Source organism: Henckelia pumila, chromosome 1 (assembly GCF_033568475.1).
Source record: "Henckelia pumila isolate YLH828 chromosome 1, ASM3356847v2, whole genome shotgun sequence".
Lineage (NCBI taxonomy): Eukaryota > Viridiplantae > Streptophyta > Magnoliopsida > Lamiales > Gesneriaceae > Henckelia > Henckelia pumila.
In genome coordinates, this window is record NC_133120.1 from 112,860,899 (window position 1) to 112,883,069 (window position 22,171).

Sequence of the window (22,171 nt, forward strand, 5' to 3'; positions counted from 1 at the left end):
GACTTACAAAACATGTAAGCGTTTCGAAATATGGATGGCCAGAAAAATCCATAGTCCAATATCTTCCTAGCAGTTCTTTTTGCTCCAAAATGGCCACCACAAGCATATGAGTGACAAAATGTGAGAATTGGGATTACCTCGCTTGCAGATACACATCGTCGTATGACTTGATCAGCGAAGTGCTTCCACAAGTATGGATCATCCCACACATAATATTTAGCATCATTCGGACCTTATCTTTTTGTGCCTTAGAGAATTCAGACGGAAATCCATTAGTAACTAAATAATTCACAATATTTGCGTACCATGGTAATTCCGTGATGACTGAGAATAACTGCTCATCGGGAAATTCTTCTCGCAACTTCAGCTCTTCTTCAACGTGTGAAAGAGTGGGTGCCCGGTGAGCCAACTTGTGGCTAAGGGCTTTGATGACTCTTTGTATAAACAATCTTTTGTTTAATATAATTTACACTTTTATTAATGGCAATGACTTTATCTTTCTCCATATTGTTATATTGTGATATACTATTGTTGTTTTGATAAAGACCTTGAATATACTATAGTGTATGTAAGATGTGGTAGAACATGGGGATGTCTATCTTGAAACACATCTTATAGTCACTGTATATTCTAAACTGTTCCTAGTCGATTGAGCCATCCGATAATAAGGATAAGGATCGCTCGAGTTTGAGACTAGCATTTGCGATGCAGAGTACCACGTTTCATTGGTAAGGAACATAGAGATGTTCGAAGCATGCAAATGGATATTCATACGATGAATGATCGAACTACCCTATCCGGACTTTCCAAGTGGTTATCACTTATCGAGTGGATAAAGTCCGCGGTTTTGGTTGTACACCATTAGTCCTTACTACTTGAAACATCATTGAGACTCTATATGCTAGTACTATGCTTTGACTCGTTTACCGACTCTATTGGGGTCATCAGGTGTCGGGATTGGGTACAGTTACAACACATATAGGAGTCGATGCTTTGTTGTCAAGGATTCACCACATACTTGCGAGTGTGGATATTCTATGCGATCTGAGGAGATATTAGTGTGACGAATCTCTGGCCAGAGTACATGATGTGTTTTAAGAAATGGTTTCTTAGTAACACATGCGATGTCACTATTTGATCTTCAAGATGTATTGCATAGTTATCGAATCTCGAACGACTCTCGATTTACCAATGGTTGTTGATTCGATCGGGATATATGGATGAAGGGGCCGTACTGTACGCTAACCAAAATCTATTGGTTCTTGCAGGCACTATCAGTGATACCTAGGAAATCATGGGGCGATGTTGTTAGGCGCTCTTACCATGATTCGATGGGCAAGTCGGAAATTGTTGTTCCGAGTCACAAGGAGTTGTGAGCTCACGGCTAGCTGTATCCCTGAACCATTGAGGGTCACACAGAGTAATTGATTTTTAATCCCCGTTGAGATAGTTAAATTTAAAGAGTTAAATTTAATGAACAAATAAGTTGGACTTCTTAATTATGAGTAGAGGAGTAAGATTTCCTAAAATGACATAGGGATGGACATTTTTGGAAACCACTGAATTCGGATTCAGAAAAATTTATCTTGACTTTAAAAGGTGCAGAAATGGTTTCTGTGCACATTGGTGAAATCGGTTTATCAATCGGAGTCACGATGAATTTTATATTAATTTCTGAACATGCGAGCTTTGCTTGTCGGGCTTGAACTTATGACTAATGGGCCCTAAGCTGTTAGTGGCCTACATTATAAATAAGTTATCGCAGTACAGAAATTATACACAACAGGTCACAATTTTCGAAAACCTAGTTATTTTCTCTCTAAAGTGGCCGCCCCCCTTCTCCCCTCTGCTCGGAAAATCCAGTCTGTGAATTTTGAATTGCAGTCTGGTTTAACGGATCAAATTCGTTAATCTCTTCGTAGAAACTTCTGATAGATTTTCTAGTGCAATCTATCAGAGGGATTAAATATCCGTTCATGGACCTGATTGAAGAACAGTTCGTCCATCAGTTCCAGGGATATACAACAAGAGCAGAGAAATCTGTTGGTGTCCATAATCTCGCTTCGAGATTGGAGGTAAAAATTTTATAATCGTTATTTAATTTTTACACACACAATTTAATCGTAAGGTTGATACCCATTATGGAATCGTTCCATATAAAATTTTAAACTTCCGCTGCACCGGGTATCAATCCTAATTGATCTGATCGCCGCGTTCTCCAACAACGTGAACTAGCCGACTCAAGTGGTCAGCCACATGATTTTCAGTTCCTCTCTTATCCTTAATCTCCACATCAAATTCGCTCAGCAGTAGTATCCATCTTATTAGCCTCGGCTTTGCCTCCTTCTTCACCATTAGAAAACGAAGAGCTGAATGATCAGAATAGACAATAAATTTAGCACCAAGTAAATATGAACGAAATTTTTCTAAAGCAAAAACTACTGCTAAAAGCTCCTTTTCTGTAGTGGAGTAGTTTCGTTGGGCATCGTTCAGAATGCGCGAAGCGTAGTAAATAGCATGCGATGCTTTCCCAACTTTTTGTCCCAATACCGCTCCCACGGCATAATCACTGACGTCACACATGATTTCAAATGGCTTAGTCCAATCTGGTGGTTGGATGATTGGCGCTGAAGTCAATGAGTCCTTGATTTTATCAAAAGCAGTTTTGCATGACTCATTGAATTCAAACGACACATCCTTCTGCAGCAGTTTGCACATAGGAGATGCAATATTGGCAAAATCCTGAATATACCTCATGTAAAAACCTGCATGGCCAAGAAAAGAGCGCACCTCCCGCACACTTACGGGGTAAGGTAGAGACTGAATAATATCAATTTTTGCTTTATCTACCTCTATCCCCTTAGATGAAACGACATGACCCAACACTATACCTTGTCCAACCATAAAATGTCATTTTTCAGAATTAAGAACCAGGTTGGTTTCGACACACCTCTTAAGAACTAGAGCAAGATTAGACAGACAATCTTCAAATGAGTCACCATAGACAGTAAAATCATCCATGAAGACTTCTAATATGTGCTCTACAAAATCAGAAAATATACTAACCATACATCGTTGGAAAGTAGCCCGTGCATTGCATAGTCCAAAGGGCATGCGGCGGTATGCAAAAGTTCCGAATGGGCATGTGAATGTCGTTTTCTCCTGATCTTCCGGTGCAATTGCAATCTGAAAATAACCAGAATAACCATCAAGAAAACAATAGTAAGGATGACATGCTAACCTCTCAATCATTTGATCAATAAAGGGGAGAGGGAAGTGGTCCTTTCGGGTTCCTGTATTAAGCTTCCTATAATCAATACAAACCCTCCACCCATTTTGAATGCGGGTTGGAACCAATTCGTCGTCCTTATTTTTCACCACTGTAATTCCAGTTTTCTTGGGTACCACCTGTACCGGACTGACCCACTGACTGTCAGAAATTGGGTAGATGACCCCAACTTCAAGTAGCTTCAGAATTTCAGCTTTTAACACCTCCATCATAGGTGGATTCAACTTCCTCTGCGGTTTCCGTGAGGGACTTGCACCATCTTCCATCAGAATTTGGTGCATGCATGTGGAAGGGCTAATTCCCTTGATATCTACTATGGTCCATCCAATAGCAGTTTTATTCTCTTTTAGAACCTTGACCAGTTGTTCTTCTTGCTCGGCTTCCAAGCTGCTGGAGATGATGACAGGTAGTGTTTCTCCTTCTCCAAGGAACACATACTTAAGGTGGGTTGGAAGCGTTTTCAGCTCAACCACTGGTGCCTGCAAAATAGATGGAAGGCGCCGAGTGTTAGAGATCGGTAAAGACAAATAAGATACATCACCTGACTGTGGTAGCTCAGGAGCACTGTTCAGAATATCCTCAATTTCATCCACTTCGCGGCTGCATCTAATTCCTTCTTCCGTCTTCATAGTGGGTGCTGTAATAGCCACCTGTAGCTCATCTTTTCCTGTATGCTCAAAAACATCTTGGGCCAAGAAATCCACAATATCAACAGAAAATATACAATCATCACTATCAGGAAATTTCATAGCATCATAGATATTAAATTTCACAACCTCGACATCAAATTCCATAGTGAGTGTGCCACTGTGAACATCAATTTTAGTCATGGATGTTTTCAAAAACGGTCTGCCTAATAAAATAGGACTATTATGATCACCTTTTTCCATGTCTAGCACATAAAAGTCTGCAGGAAAAACTAACTCATTTAGTTGCACCAGCACATCTTCCACCACACCTCTAGGATATGCATTATACCTATCAGCTAATTGTATAACAATGCCAGTCTTATTCAGTGGACCAAGATTCAAGGATGCATAAACAGAGTATGGCATGACATTGATTGATGCTCCTAGATCTAACATGGCCTTTTCAAGTCTAATATTACCTATAGTGCATGGGATGGAGAACATACCTGGATCCTTGCATTTGGCGGGTAATTTTCTTTGGATCACTGTAGATACATTCTCACCTAACTCCACTTTCTGACAACCCTTCAAAGTCTGTTTCCTCTTAGCTGTGCACAATTCCTTCAAAAACTTTGCGTATCGAGGTACCTGCTTAATGGCATCTAGCAATGGAATGTTAACCTCACATCTACGAAAAGTTTCATATAACCCTTTAATTCCCTCACCTTTCCTAGAGTCCTTAAGAGCTAAGTGGAAAAGGGCAACAGACTTATATTCAGATAGAGGAGGAAACTTACCTCTTGGCGAATCATCCTTGGATGATTTTTCCTCACTTACCTTTTGCTCTCCTTCGTGTAGCTTCTCTTTGGGCTCAACCTCAACTTCCTTCTCCTTCATTTTCAACTCCTTCCCAGTTCTTAAAGTTATTGCACTGGCGTTCTCTCTTGGATTTACCACGGTTTGAGATGGAAGACTGTTGGAATTTTGTGCCTCTAGCTTGTTGATTGCTGTAGCGAGTTGTCCCATTTGAGTAGTTAAGTTTTGGATACTTGATCGGGTGTCCTGTTGAAAAGATGCAGTATTAGTTGCAAGTTCCTTAACGATATTTTCGAGAAACTCACCTGGTGTTGGTATCTGAGGTCTCTGCTTCTGCTGTGGAAAGGGTGGCCTAAAAGCTTGATTTGGCGGTGGAGCCTGAGGTCCATGTTGATTTGCCTGCTGATTCCCGTATCAAAAATTGGGATGATCCTTTCAACCAGGATTGTACGTGTTGGAATACGGATCATACTTCCGTTGTGGTGGACCAGGAAATCCTCCAGTAGCGTTTACCTGCTCAATTGATTCCTCTTGAAATGTAGGACACATATCAGTGGCGTGTCCTATTGCAGCGCAGATGCCACAAGCCTTCGCAGTCTGCCCATTCCCTACAGCCATCTGACGCACAAGAGTGGTTAATTCAATTAATTGCTTTTCAAGGGAAGAGACATTCACCTCATTGTTTCTCCTCGGTGCATGATCAGTACTGTTGGTGCCAAATTGCTGAGAATTGGCAGCCATATTCTCTATTAAGTTCCTTGCTTGCACCGGAGTTTTATCCACAAAAACTCCTCCACTAGCAGCATCTAGCATACTCCTGTCATGAGGTAGCAAACCTTCATAGAAATATTGAATTAAGAGGTTTTCACTTATCTGATGTTGCGGGCAACTAGCGCATAGCTTTTTGAACCGCTCCCAATACTCGTGAAGTGATTCCCCCGTCATCTGCTTGATCCCATATATCACTTTCCTGATGTTTGCTGCTCTCGATGCTGGAAAATATTTTTCAAGAAAAATCCTTTTCATGTCAGTCCAGGTTGTAATCGATCCAGAGGGCAAGTACTATATAGCCAATCCTTAGCAGCACTCTTCAAAGAGAAAGGAAAGGCTCGAAGCTGGATCTGCTCCTCTGTTACTCCATGTGGCTTCATGCTAATACACACTACATGGAACTCCATCAGATGCTTATGAGGATCTTCACCTGCAAGACCATGGAAAGAAGGCAACAAGTGAATTAATCCAGATTTTAATTCGAATGTAGCATTATTTTCTAATGGGGGAAAAGTAATGCATAAGGGTTGTTGATTCAAATCTGGAGTGCCCAATTGTCTGAGGCTCAGGTTCGCATTATCAGCCATCTCTTCTTCTTCTTCAGGAAAAGCAGCTCGAGCAGCTGCTTCTTGTTGTTGCCTACGACGTTCTCTCCTTTGTCTATGCAAGGTTCTTTCAATTTCCGGATCGTAGAGAAAGTCTGCATCAGTAAGATCACCTGAATGCATGAACTAAAGAAAAAAAAAAGCAATTAAGAAAAAGAACACAATAAATTAACACCAGTCCCCGGCAACGGCGCCAAAATTTGGTAGCGCTTATCGCGTACGCCCAAATTACCCGACTCAATCAGATAAACAAATTAATGTAGTAGTGTGAGTAGGGATCGTTCCCACGAGGAAAGGGAAATTTAAAAATGTTCTTTAAAATAAAAAGGGGGTTTTCAAGTTCGGATTAACTACTAAGAAATTTAAACAACTAAAATTCACTGGCATGCAAAAATTAAATAAAGATTGGGGAAATTCAATAAGAGACAAGCCTTGGTTTCGGTCAACTACACCCTTGATTTCATTCGTTCGATCATCGATTATCTAAAAATCTTTAATTACGTAGAATATTCATCATTGAAAATTAAATTTCTGTTTTACCTAAATCTTAGTTAACTAGACACAAGCGTTCTAAGATAACCCTTATCAATGAATCAACCCAATACAAGCGATTAGATTTAAACTCACGATAGCATGCAAACTAGTAAAACTGATAAATCTAGACAACTCATACACAAGCGGATGAATTTAGCCTAGTCAATTATTATCCCTACAATTCCTAACCTCACAAGCGGACGATTATTAATTGTAGTTGCTTCGCAAATCAGATAATTCGAACAATTACGGATTCAAACTCTAATTTAGCAGTAGATTATATATAAGAATTATCAGGTGATCAATCTAATAATCAAACATACAATCATGAAATAAATCAGAATAATACTTGATACTCAACAATAATCAAAATCTGTAAAACATGAATCTCTCGAATAAATTAATCAAGGGTTTCGTCTTCCTTAACCAAGTATTAAAAACTAGCCAACACAATTCATGAAGAACAAAGTAAAAATAATAAGAAAAGATGGAATTCTAGAATTCTTAGAAAAAACCTAGTCTCCTTTTTTTACGTTTTCTCCCCTCTCTTCGACAATCCAAAAACTCTCCTTATTGGTAACAAATCGTCCAAAGATAAGCCTAGGAATTAAAACAAGAGTTTCCAAAACATAAAATTCTTCCAAAAATAAGTCTGTGCAACCGACGGCGTGGGCGCTCCATATAGTGGCGCGCGCGCTCAACCTCTACGCTCTTTCATTCCTCAGAATGGCGTGGGCGCGCATTGTTCCTGCATGGGCGCTCAATGTCTACGCATTTTTTCCTCTTTTCTTCTCAGCAATGGCGCGGACGCGCCTTAGTATAGAGCGGGCGCTCAATGCTCACGCAAAAAATTCATATTCCTCTAGATCATCGCGCGGGCGTGCCACTCAGCAGGGCGGGCGCTCCTCTCTCTCGAATTTCTCCTTTTCTTTAATTCCTTAAGCCTTCAATTCTTGATCTTTCCTTCCCTCTTTTGCACTTATATCCATCAACTCGATTCCCACGCCTTGTTTCCTTCATACAACAAAAACAACAGAAAAGCGCATAAAACCGACCAATAAAACACAAGAGTCAAGCACAATACTAACAATAGAAGCGCATAAAATGCACTTATCATCCGCCACATACCGTCGCAACAGAGATACGTGAAACACTTTGTGAATACTGGACAGATACAGTGGCAAAGCCAGACGATAAGCCAAATTGCCAACGCTCTCTAAGATCTCAAACGGACCGATAAACCTGGGAGACAAATTGCCCTTAAGGCCAAATCTGAGAATCCTTCGGAAAGTGACACTCTCAGAAATACTCTCTCCCCAACATCGAACTGCAAAGGCCTATGCTTAGTGTTAGCAAAGCTGGTCTGACGATCCTGTGCAGTTTTAATCCGTTTCTTGATCTGATCAACAATGTCAGTTGCCTGCTGGATTAACTCAGGTCCCTCAGCCTGTCTCTCCCCCACTTCTTCCCAGAAAAGTGAAGTACGACAACGTCATCCATACAATGCTCAAATGGTGCCATACCAATACTAGTATGGTAACTTTTGTTGTACGCGAACTCGATCAATGACAAATGATCCTGCCAGGCTGAACCAAAATCCATAACGCACGCTCGAAGCATATCCTCCAAAGTACGGATAGTGCGCTCTGACTGACCATCAGTCTCCGGGTGATAGGCAGTACTTAGACTGAGAGTAGTACCCATCGCATGCTGAACACTCCCCCAGAATCTAGAAGTAAACCTGCGGTCTCAATCGCTAACATTGCTCACAGGCACTCCATGTAGTCGAATGATCTCTTGAATGTACAACCGAGCCATACGATCCACATTGTACTCTCTACTATAGGCAATGAAATGCAGTGACTTGGTGAGTCGGTCCACCAAAACCCAGATAGCATCACAATTTCTCGAGGTCGCCGGCAAATGGGTCACAATTCCATGGTGATAAACTCCCATTCCACTCAGGAATAGGCAGACTGTGAAGCAAAGCTCCAGGTCGTTGGTGTTCTGCCTTGACCTGTTGACACACCAAACAGCTCGAAACAAACTGATAAACGCTGCGTTTCATTCCCTTTCACCAGAACCGAGTACGTAGATCCTTGTACATTTTGTTGCTCCCCGGATGAATACTCAACTTGGTGCGATGCGCCTGAGATAAGATCTCCTCTCGCAACTCTACATCCTCCGAAATCACAAGCCTACCAGACAAACAGAGAAAACCATCTGACTAATAGTGAAATCCAGACGAGCTACCCTCTTTGGCTAGACGAGCCAAACGCTGGGTTTTCGAATCAGACATCTGAGCATCCCGAATCCTCGAATACAAAGATGGCTCAGATAGTATCGCAAAAATCTGGATACTCTGCATACCTTTTTTGTGCTTTAAGGTATATCCTGAAGAACAACAGTCACTGATCGCACTAGACATCAAACAAGTTTGAAGTGCAGATAGTCGCACCTTGTGACTCAAGTCATCAGCTGTGAGATTAGCAGCTCCCGGATGGTACTTGATCTCGCAATCAAAATCCTTAAGCAAATCCATCCAACGTCTCTGCCTCATGTTAAACTCCGCCTGAGTGAACAAATATTTGAGACTCTTATGGTCGATGAAGATCTCAAATTTCTCGCCATATAGATAATGACGTCAGATCTTCAAAGCGAACACAATGGCTGCCAACTCCAAATCATGGACTATATAGTTGTCCTCGTGCAACTTTAACTGTCTAGAATCGTATGCAATCACATGCCCATTCTGAGTCAGGACACAACCTAACCCCTAAAGAGAAGCATCCGTGTAAACCACATACCCTCCAGATCCTAACGGTAATGCCAACACAGGCGCAGAATTTAATCGCCGTCGAAGTTCGCAAAAATTCTCCTCAGACTCGGAGGACACTTGAAATCCACACCCTTACGGGTAAGCTGCGTCAATGGTCGAGCTAACTGAGAGAATTTCAAGATAAAGCAACGATAATAACCTGCTAGACCCAGAAAACTACGGATCTCAGCAACCGTCGTTGGGCGTGACCAAGTAAGCACAACCTCAATCTTGCTCGGATCAACAAAAATTCCCTCCTTGGATATGATATGGCCAAGAAAGACCACTCGATCCATCCAGAACTCATACTTGCTCAAATTGGCGTACAACTGCTCATCCCGAAGAGTCTGTAGTTCCAGCCGCAAGTGAGAAACATGCTCTCTAACCCAATGCTCTAAGCAGACAAATCAACTGCATAGATAAGGTAGCCTTCCCCACCAGACTCCAGAGCTCGATAGGTTCTCAAAGCAGACACCAAAGGCATCGGGGGTCGCTCTCCCTCACCATAGAAAAACCAGCTATCACTCCCCTCCAGATGAAAATGTACTAATCTCTGATAGCAATCCACTGAAGCTAAGTAGGTGGTCAGCATGTCTATCCCCAGAATGCAATCGAAGTCATCCATCGAAAGGACCATGAGATTCGCTAACAGAATGTTCCCCTCAAACTCTAAAGGGCAACCCATCACTAGATGCTTAGCCAAAGCAGATTGGCCAGTCGGAGTAGAAATAGACATCACTACGTCTAGTGCAATGCATGGTAACTTATGCCTCTTAACAAAACGTGCAGAAATGAAGAAATGAGATGCACCAGTCTCAATAAGTACAAGAGCAGGTATACCATAAAGCAGAAAAGTACCTGCGATGACTATCTCATTCTCCTCCACTGCCTGGTCGTGCCTCTAGGCAAACACCTGGCCAGAAGCCCGCGGCTTCAGATGAGAACTCCTAGCAGGTTGTCCCTTCATACTCTGCTGAACGGAGGCCTAAGAACCAGATCCTGAACTAGAACCAGAACCACCTCCCCCAGATAGTGGACAATCCCTGCGGATATGACCCACCTCGCCACAATGGAAACAGGCTCCGGAAGCTCTACGGCACTTGTCGGACGGATGGTTCTTCCCACAGTGATCACACTTGTCCTTCTTCCCAAAATGGACAACACCACCATAACCAAAGGAAGAAGAAGATCCATACTTCTTGAAAGACTGGGCACGGGGGGCCAAAGAACTCGCAGGTCTTGACTGAGAGAAAGACCTGTTCCGTCGAATGCTGTCCTCCGCCTGGTGACAATGGCTTACCAAACCCTCGTAGGACATGTCATCACCGACCTCCACACGGTCATGGATCTCAGGGTTAAGGCCCTGAAGGAACTTGTTGTACTTCATATCAGAACTATCAGCTATCTCCGGGGAATAGGATAACAGATCGAAGAAAGTCTATTCATGAAAACCTTCTAGTTGCATTGTCATGATTTTATTCTTACGGATACTAGTTTGAATAGGTATGTATTGATCCATACTTCAAGGAACCAAGGCTGTCTTTGTTAGACAGGGGTTTCATTTTTGCTGTTGCCCACATCCGTGGAGGTGGTGAAATGGGCAGACCATGGTATGAAAATGGTAAACAGCTGAAGAAAAAAAAATACCTTCACAGATTTTATTGCTTGTGCTGAATATTTGATAGCAAAGAAGTATTCTTCTGTGGAAAAGATTTGCATTCATGGAAGAAGTGCCGGGGGTTTGCTAGTTGGTGCTGTTCTTAACATGAGACCTGACCTGTTTAAGGATGCTGTTGCTGGAGTACCTTTTGTTGGACCACGATGCTTGATCCAACTATTCTGAGTATTGGTGTCCCTCTCTACAAGTTCTCTGAGTTTAATCTCGTGAAGGATTAAATCCACAAGTAAAAAAGAAAACAAATATATTTTCTGTATGCCCCTCTTAAAAATCACTAACAAAAGAATTTAATGGAATACATCACAGTGCCCCCCCATTGCAGTTTACCCCGTTGTTATCATATCTCACTCGTGTTTGTGTGACTGTTTTTCTGGACTCCCTTGTGGATTTTCCTCTTGAATATTTTGTATTTAGAGAAAATAAGGCCAACCTTCCTGAACAATAAGTTCTTATTTTGATAATTCATGATTTTTTTTGGAGTGAGAATTGATTAAATTTACATTTCATTTGGGAAAGCCATGTTTTTGTATTATAAAATAATTTTTTCTTGTCTATGCATTTCTTCTCTGTCTCCAAACAATAATAATTACTTATGCATCATAAAGTTCATCTCAACATGCTACTAGAATATTAGAACATTCTAGAATCTAGCAAGATATTATGGTTTCACAAGTACAGATATGCATTGCAAATAAAGTGTACCTACTCTTTTGCTTGTTTTTTTTGTTACCACAGGAATGGGGAGATCCTCGCAAAGAAGAGTTTTACTTCTATATGAAGTCTTATTCCCCAGTAGACAATGTGAGTTTCGTATCATTCTTTTTTTATGTTCCATGCTGATAAAGGAAATAGGTTCCATACGATTTGTCAAAAATAAAAAGATGTTGCAATGCTTGTAGGCTCAAAGGTGTCTTACTTTTACAGGTCAAAGCACAAAATTATCCGGCTATTCTTTTAACTGCTGGGCTAAATGGTAAGTCGAGACAATGCTTACCTTTCTATATCTGCGGTGGAATGGAACCAATGACTTATTTTAGCTTACATGATAAGTTAAAAACAGGTAGGAAGTGTGTGTTGAGGGTGGGGGGTTGGGGGATGGGTACAAATGTTTTCATCTTCCTCACTCAACTTTTGCATCGCTTATGATTTTCTGTTGGAACACATTTATCCGGATGATTTTCGATGACCATGGTATTTATTTACCTAATGTCAATCTAGCTATATCTAACTTATATAGTTAGGCCCCGTTTGATACACTGGATTATATTTGGATTGTTTAGCAAGCCCATGTTTGATACAATTATTGAGCTTAGATAAGTATCCGGATTGATTGAATATTACTGTACCACTTTGACAACCCATCCACCTACTCCGCCGTTGATTAATTTTGTCCTCATGGATTATCTTGGTAAGTTACAAAACTACCCCTTCACTATAAATAATAAAATCAACATTTTGATGTGTGTAAACCTAACTCTGTTGTCATTCTCCTCTTGTGTTGCGCGGCGTCGATGAACATGTGAAGCTCGTACGACAATGAATCGCGAGCCATCAACAATACGAGGCAACGTTGTTGTTTAAGCTGGTGTTTAAGGTAATCGAAACGGAAGAGATAAGTTTTGTTTGTGTTCCTTACTCAATTTCATGTCCGATTGAAATATGAATTTGTTTATGTTTGATTTAACTGTTATCTGGCATCTTTTCCGTTTTAATCGTGTCGTCTGCTTCTGAAATTTTAAATTTTAAATGCTAAAATTCCAAATTTATTTCTGTCTATGTTCGAAGTTTTGCAGGTGTATTTTTTATGTCCGAAATAGGTGGTATTTTATTTGAAGGACTACGACATAAAGAAATAACATTATATCATGTAGATGCGATTTGAGAAATTCATTGCTCTGTGATGTTCGTGTCGTCGATTCATTGAGAAATTCATTGCTCTGTGATGTTAAATTTATTTATAATGTTTAGGCTTCTTAACTGTACTGTCTTTTAAAGAAATATTTGAGAGAGTAAGTTGTTTTTTGAATTATTGTATTTATGCTAACTTTCTTTATAATGTTTAATAAACTTTACAAGATGGAGATTAGGCGTCGTAATATTATAATCTTTATGGTGCTTCACCAAATGTTGATTCGTACGTTAATTCTGGTAACTCTTTTGATACGACATCGCACAAGATTACTTGGCCGGCGACGGTGCCCATATTTTAGAACAAGAGCTTCGTATGCCATGACACAAAGAATGAGTGCACAAATTAACCACTTGCATAGGGTTATTGAAATGGGAGATGTCCAATGTATAGTTAATTTGAGGATGGATCGAAAATCATTTGCACAATTATGTTACTTGCTCACTCATGTCGGAGGCGTGAGAGATTCTAAATACGTTAGGGTCGAAGAAAAAGTTGCCATGTTTTTGTCAATCTTAGCACATCACAAGAAAAATTGAATAATTGGTCATGATTACGTACGAGGAGTGTAGACCAACGGTGCTAGGCTTTGTCTGCAGTGTTAGAGGTACGTAAGTATTGACCGAGATAGCCGGCATGATATATTTGCATGTATGTTGCATGAGCATGTGCTATATGTTTTATATGTTTTATCATGTTTTACCACCTTAGCACATGCATGATTTTACGTGTGACTGCATCCGGAGAGATGTGAGTCATTGACAGTTTCCATAGGGAACAGTGATCTCATGTTGGACTCGAGTCAGGTATGACAGTTTCCATATGGGACTTGTATCCTATTTTGGATTCGGGTCAGGATGGGGTTGGCTCAGCCCTGATATAGGACATATACGAGTACCACACGGAGTATCTCTCTGGCCGGTACTGTACATTCCTGGCGCCCTGAGCAAGTGTTTTACCTGAGATTTTAAATCATTTGTGTGCGCATATTTGTACATATATCATTGCTTTCGTATTGAGCATTGTCGCTCACGCCCCCTGTGTTTGGGTATTGTGGTGTACCTTGTGGCGGGGCAGGTTTGAGGCTGGACGGTCCAGGCGGTTCTCAGCAAGATTAGCTGTAGGTTTTGCCTTTAGGCTATTTATTCGATTTGGTTGTATAAATCGAATTTGTTTAACCGGTTGTATTCTACCGGTCTGTTTTTATTTAAGTCTTCCGCAGCGATTTATTTAATGCATGTTTAGTTATGCTCTTAACTCTGATCAGGTAGTGGATCTGGGTAGGGTCGCTACATTTATAAATATGTTATTTCCATATTTGATTTTACAAATTTATTCAAAAATGTGTATAAAAGAATATCATTCATTGGTGATTTAGTAATTCATATAAAATAAAATTTAGAACAAATAAATAAAAATGTAACATGAAATTTTATCATAAACTCACAATTTTTCATATTGTTTTGTGTTCTTCCTAAAATGAAAACAAAAAGAAAAATCGCAAATGTCTTAAAAATCAAATGTGATTGAATAAAGAGAAAATAATTAACAAAATTACCAAATTATCAAGAAAGTTAAATTATTGAGATTGAATATTGTTGAAAAATTAAGTTTTGGTGTTTACAACTATATTATGAAGTTCAACTAATCTAACAGAAGAATAAACTGATCTAGCGGAAACTAAAACTAAAGGAACTAAGTCGATCGATGTGTGGAAACTAAACCGAAGCGCTAAACTGCCTCGCACTAAACTGCCTCTCTTGGCACTTCAACTACAGAGGACAAGTCAACTAGCCCGAGACGCTAAACTGACTCCATTAGTTTAGCCTCACTAAATTAACTCCATCAGTTTACCATCGTACCTATTTTGGATAAAACATTTCGTACGCTGACACATTCTGCAGAAGATAGTGCCACGATGCAAAGGGAAATTTCGGCTTCTGAATATTTTCTTGAAAATGACAAATGCAACGGGAATAAATTCGAAATTCTACCTGAAGATGAAATTTGAATTTACGACCGTTAACATCCAAGGGTATAAATAGGGATCTTGATCTATCAAAATCCCTCTCGCTCGCTCTCAGAATTTCTGCTTGCTTTGTTCATTATGAGATTTCTCAAACTTTGAAAATCGATAAAAGAACTTGAAGCACAAATTCCTGAGTGCTATTCTGATCATTGAAGGATCAATCTTGTGCTAAAGAAATCGAGTTGTAATCATCCTTGTTACTTTATCTGTCTAGGACTGAAACTGAGGTGTAATACTAGGATTTCTTATTTAAGCAAACATCCTTCCGAGGTGAAAGAATGGGTGACGTAGGAATAATTAAAATCTCTGAACATCCATAAACATTCGCTTGCGTCTTTTTCAGTTTACCTATCATCTTTGCATAAACTGATCGATAGTAAGTGTTAAAATCTATAATTTGACATATTTCCGCACATACTTTGTTTGTAAAATTACATTAGACACCAAGATTAGCTTAGAATTCCTTCACTAAACCGATTGAATTCAATCTTATTCACACTAAAATATTTTTAAGTGTATTCACTCCCCTCTACACTTCAAACCGATCCTAACAAGTGGCATCAGAGAGTGGTTCTTATCTTGCCCTTAAACATTGTATCAAAATGTCTTCATTCAACAAAATTTCTATGTTCTCCAAAGAGGATTTTGGCGATTGGAAGATTCACTCAAGCACATCTGTCAACTCTAGATGATGACATGTGGTTTGTCATCACTGATGGACCTCTTACGATCACCAAGATAAATATTGTTGTTGCTATTTCTGGTGGTGGGCCACAATACATTAAGAAACCAAGAATTGAATGGACAGCTGAAGATAAAAAGAAGGCAAACCTTGACAATGTTGTCAAAGATATACTGTACAAGACTCTTGATAAGAATACTTTCAGTAAGATCAAGATGTGCAAATCAGGAAAAGAAATTTGGGAAAAATTGATTCAACTTTGCGAAGGAAATGAGCAAACAAATGAGAACAAACTGTTTGTTGCTAATCAAAAGGTTGACTACATCAAGATGAAACCAGGAGAATCAATGGCTGAGTTCGATGAGAGAGTTAGTAGCATTGTGATTGAACTCAATTCTTTGGGAAAAAAAATATCCCAACAGGAAAGTCATCTTAAAATTTATTCGAGGTCTTCCTAAAGAATGAGATGTGAAAACAATGGTAATGAAAGAATCGAAGGATTTGAATAAATTGGAACTACATGACTTGTTTGCTGATCTAAAGGCCTATGAGTTTGAGCAAAAAACTCGAGAAGAGGATCAGTCTACCCTCAACTGGCCAGGGCCTTAGCTGCAGTCAAAATAGAATCTCTTGCTCAACCAGAGAAGACTTCGGAACAGCTAAGTAGTGATGTTATGTCACTATTTCTGAAAAAGTTTGGAAAATTCATCAGAAGAAATCAAGAAGGATCTTACAGAAAGAATTTTTAGAAGAAAGATGAAAATGAAGAACCAAGTGCATGCTTCAACTGTGGGAAGACAGAACACTTTATACCATATTGTCCCAAACCAAATATGGATGAGAAAAGATCAATAGAAAAAGGGAATAAAAATTTTGAAAGTAGGAAAAGCTCAAGAGATGTCAAACACACTTTAAGAAAGAAGCATGAAGCACTGGTTGCAGAAGATAGCAAAGCCAAATGAGCAGAAACTGATAATGAATAAGAAGAATCCAACTATTCCTCCAGCTCCAGTGAAGATGATGAAGAAGTAAAGTGTCTAATGGTAAATGATCATGAGCAAGCATTCACAAGTGAACAGTATTTTGACTTTAGCTCAGAAGAATTCTGTAACGCCCGGAATTTTCTCACGTAAATTCGCATGCATAATTAGGAAAAATAATGGATTTAAATTAAAAGAATAGGGGTTAAATTATTTTATGTTCTATTATGTGTTATTATGTGAAGTAGTTACATGTTTTAAATATTTTTTTTAGCATTTAACCCGCATTTATGCTATTTATAAGATTTTTTAAAATAGTGTTTTTTTGATCGCGTAGACGGAACCGTGGATGAACGAGGTATAGGGATTTTATTCCAAATATTTTTATGATAATTTTATGAGCCTTAAAATATTATTTTAAGGTATTATTTTCAGAAAATAATAGTAATTTTCACTAAAATAAACTATTTTAAAGACTTTTGAGGGACTTTTAAAATTATATAAATATAAATTACAAAAATTACTCAGAAATTATTTAATTTTAAGAGTTATATTTTTATATTAACATGATATATTATCTTCCAAAAATCTAAATAAATAAGATAATAACCAAATAATTATATCTAGCCTATTTTTATTCACCCTTCTTCCGGTAAAAAAATACCTAGCCGCCATCTTCATCTTCATTCTTACGTTTTTAGCAGAAAACTCACAGCACACACAAGCACTTTGAAGATTTAATCGAAGTTTTGAAGGCCTTTCATCCCGGTGATCGCCGTATGCATCATATTCACGTTTTTGGCTTCGAAAATCATCCAAGGCACGTTTGAATTCTCTTTTTGGCCACCATCTAAGTCATAATATTCTGATCTTGCATGAAATTTTTGGATTTGGCTAGTTGTGTTCGAATTTTTATGAAAATTTTGCATGTATGCATAGACTGTTCCCGTTTCATGCTTCCCTCATGATTGTTCTTTCACGGTTTCACTTATTTTGTTGATTGGATTCGTTCAAGGCTTGCATGTTAGGGAGTCATGTTAGGGTCCTCTTGGTTGAATTAGATGGTCCTTTTTGGTGAGAAAAGCAAGAGGCCGAAGCTCTTTTGTTTCACGGGCTATCAAGTCGGCAAATTTCGGGATTTCCGAAACGTGGTTCGCTAGGGCTGTGTAGGGATCGGTTCAAAGCAAGGCATGGCTTGTTGGAACCGCCTAGACATGGGCTACATTTGGGCGGTGGAGATCATGTCGGTCGGTGGCCGTATCTGGCCGAAAGCTGGCCACAAAGCCTGTTGCTGCCCGGCCGAGAGGATACAAGAGGGATGGGTGAGAAACGGGTTTGTGTATTAGGTGTAGAAACGGGCTGGGCTTGGTAATCACGGGTCCGGTTGGGTTTGTTATGTCATAGATTAAGTTATATGGGTCCGGGTCCCGGTTGTGTGTGTGTTGGGCTCGGGTATTTTATTTTTAATTTAATTTAATTGATAGTAAAGTGAGATTATGGGTCTAATTAGATTAATTAAATTTATTGGGCTTCATGGATTTAATTTATTGGGTCTAAATAATTAATTAAGTCCAATAATTTTTATGGGCCTACAACAGTACAGCCCATTGAATTTATTGGGTCAGTTTTTGGGATATTGGACTCGTTGAGCCAGTCTAGGTTGTTATTGGGTTGGGCTTCACTATTGGGCCAGATATGTCTTAATGGGCTTAAGTATATTATTTGGGATAAAATGATACTTAATGGGCTTAAGTTGAGTTATTGGACCAGTCTAAAAGTTTATGGGCCTAAGTATAAAGAGTCAACAGCAGTCTGAACCAATCCATAAAAAATATGCATAGTCCGTGAATATATATTTAATTCTTGCATGAATATTTTAAGTATGTAAAAGTATTATAATTTATATAAAATAATTAAATATATATTTACGGGAAATATTTTATGAAAATAAGATCATGAATAAATTTTACGATGTGCATGATAATGTATGTATATGTATGAAGATGGACATGAAAAATATTTTAAGGCATTTGAAGTGGGTGTGTGACAAATACGGGATTGGAGATAAGATACCTAGGCCCAGAGCCCTTTCCATAGAGTACCGGACTGAGAGTCGAGATACTGGGTCCCGATTGCATTTCCATATGTTATGATGATTTGCCTACGGATCCGGGGTCAGCCTGGTGAAGGGGCCAAGAGGTGGAGATCTCAGAGCCACGTACGTTGGTTCTTTGATTGATCAATCACTTACACGACATGGATATAAACTTTAGAGTTTTTAAATTATGATATTCCATAAATATGATGCATGAAGAATATGTTATGTTAAGAGTATGTATGATATGCTCATGTGATGACATGAATTATGAATTCTTTTAGGTTGTGCTTGGATTGAGGCATTTGGATTTGAGAATGGATTTTAAATTAATGGATTTGAAAATCATAGATTTGAATCCTCCTTTTATTAAATACCTTGCTTGGATGAACATAGAATTACAAAGTGAATTTTAAATCTATTCATTGGAAATATCCAAGAATCTGTCCAACAAGAACTTCCACAGTATACTTCTATTCTACAGCAATCAATCTCGACTCAGTTAAAAATTCACTTGAACAACAATCTGATTCAATCCAACTAGTTGAACTCAACTACCATCGTTCCCAGATCATAAAACCAGAGAAGAAGAAGATTAATTTTTTTTTTTAAAAAACCCAATAAATTCAACTTTCAAGTGAAAATATTATTATTAGAAAAATCACCTTTCATGAGAATTCTGCACAATTCTCTTTGCCCCTTTCCTGGATCACCTTCTACACACAGGAATCTATAAATCAATGTACTAATCAGAATCATAGACAAAAAAAGAAGGAAAAAAACGGCAGAAATTCGGATTCATTCAATCAATATTCCGATTTCTGAAAGAGTGGGTGCCCGGTGAGCCAACTTGTGGCTAAGGGCTTTTATGACTCTATGTATAAACAATCTTTTGTTTAATATAATTTACACTTTTATAATGGCATTTACTTTATCTTTTATCATATTATTATGTTGTGACATACTATAAGATGTTTAGGTGAAAACCTTGAATATACTATAGTGTATGTAAGATGTGGTGGCACATGGGAATGGCTATCATGAAACACATCTTATAGTCACTGTATATTCTAAACAGTTCCTAGTCGATTGAGCCGTCCGTTAATAAGGATAAGGATCGCTCGAGATTGAGACTAGCATTTGCGATGCCGAGTACCACGTTTCATTGGTATGGAACATAGAGATGTTCAAAGCATGCAAATGGATATTCATACGACGAATGATCGAACTACCCTATCCGGACTTTCCAAGTGGTTATCACTTATCGAGTGGATAAAGTCTGCGGTTTTGGTTGTACACCATTAGTCCTTACTACTTGAAACATCATTGAGACTCTATATGCCAATACTGTACTTTGACTCGTTTACCGACTCTATTGGGGTCATCAGGTGTCGGGATTGGGTACAGTTATGACACATATAGGAGTTGATGTTTTGTTGTCAAGGATTCACCACATACTTGCTAGTTTGGATATCCTATGCAATCTGAGGAGATATTAGTGTGACGAATCTCTGGCCAGAGTACATGATGTTTTTTAAGAAATGGTTTCTTAGTAGCACATGCGATGTCACTATTTGATCTTCAAGATGCATTGCATAGTTATCGAATCTCGAACGACTCTCGATTTACAGATAGTTGTTGATTCGATCGGGATATATGGATGAAGGGACCGTACTGTACGCTAACCAAAATCTATTGGTTCTTGCAGGCACTATCAGTGATACCTAGGGAATCATGGGGCGATGTTGCTAGGCGCTCTTACCATGATTCGATGGGCAAGTCGGAAATTGTTGTTCCGAGTTACAAGGAGTTGTGAGCCCACGGCTAGCTGTATCCCTGAACCATTGAGGGTCAAACAAGTAATGGATTTCTAATTCCCGTTGAGATAGTTAAATTTAAAGAGTTAAATTTAATGAACAAAGAAGTAGGACTTCTTATATCAGAGTAGAAGAGTAAGATTTCCTAAAATGACATAGGGATGGGCATTTTTGGAAATCACTGAATTCGGATTCAGAAAATTTATCTTGACTTTAAAAGATGCAGAAATGGTTTCTGTGCACATTGGTGAAATTGGTTTATCAATCTGAGTCACGATGAATTTTATATTAATTTCTGAATATGCAGGCTTTGCTTGTCAGGCTTTAACTTATGACTAATGGGCCCTAAGCTGTTAGCAGCCCACATTATAAATAAGTTATTGCAGTGCAGAAATTAGACACAAGGTCTCATAATTTTCGAACACTAGGGTTTTGAGACCAAGAGTGGCCGCCCCCCTCTCTGCGTTTTTCTCTCTGAAATCCAGTCTGTGAATTTCGAATTTGCAGTCTGGTTTAACGGATCAAATTCGTTAATTCTCTTCGTAGAAACTTCTGATAGATTTTCTAGTGCAATCTATCAGAGGGATTCGAATTCTGTTCGTGGACCTGATTGTAGAATTGTTCGTCCATCAGTTCCTGGGATATACAACAAGAGCAGAGTTATCTGTTGGTGTCCATAATCTCGTTTCGAGATTCAAGGTAAAAATTTAATTGTTATTTAATTTTTACACGCACAATTTAATCGTAAAGTTTTGATACCCATGATATGGAATCGTTCCATATAAAATTTTAAAACTTCCGCTGCACCGGGTATCAATTCTGATTGATCTGAACACCGTTTTCCAGCAGTGGTATCAGAGCCAGGTTGCTCAGATCAAGCGATTAAATTAATCGATTGTACAAAAATTTTTTAATCCTTGGTTTTTGAAACAAAAGGATTTTTAAAATTTACAATTAATGGGCAAACCCGGGGCAGCGAGTCCATCGCTGCCCAGGGCAGCGATCGTCGCTGCCCGGCCCGAGCCCCTTTTGGGGCGCGGGCTGCCCGAGATCGTCCCGGGCGGCCCGGGAAAATTAATTTTTATTTTTAATTAAAATTTTTATATGTTAAAATTCTATTTTTGTTCCGATCGAAAATTATTTTTGATTGGTCCACGAGGCGTCGGATCGAATTGTTCGAGTCCGAAAATTTTAAAATTGATTTTTGGATAAATTTGAATTTTTGGAAAATTTATAGATTTTATCCGTTAAATCAGATTTTATGAAATTAATTATTTTTGGTACAATTGATGATAAGATATGATCTTATGGAAATATTGAGTAAAATATGATTTTATGTATAAAATTGGATTTTATATGTAAAATATGATTTTATTTGATAAAAAGGTAAAATATGATTTTGTATGTAAAATAAGATTTTATATATGGAATATGATTTTATCCTTTTTAATTTAATTGCCATTGCATATTATCCAATAAATTAATTTTGAATTAAATATTATTGGATAAGGATGATCGA

At 38.7% G+C, this 22,171-nt stretch overlaps 1 protein-coding gene across 1 annotated transcript; it reads left to right on the forward strand.

Moving 5' to 3' along the window:
* The first annotated feature begins 9,470 nt into the window (after positions 1-9,470).
* LOC140872866 (uncharacterized) lies at positions 9,471-12,286 on the forward strand. The gene is made up of 4 exons (XM_073275785.1): positions 9,471-9,561; positions 11,148-11,263; positions 11,876-11,941; positions 12,065-12,286. Exons 1-4 carry the CDS (start codon positions 9,471-9,473, stop codon positions 12,284-12,286), a joined length of 495 nt encoding a protein of 164 aa, XP_073131886.1.
* Positions 12,287-22,171: the final 9,885 nt, after the last annotated feature.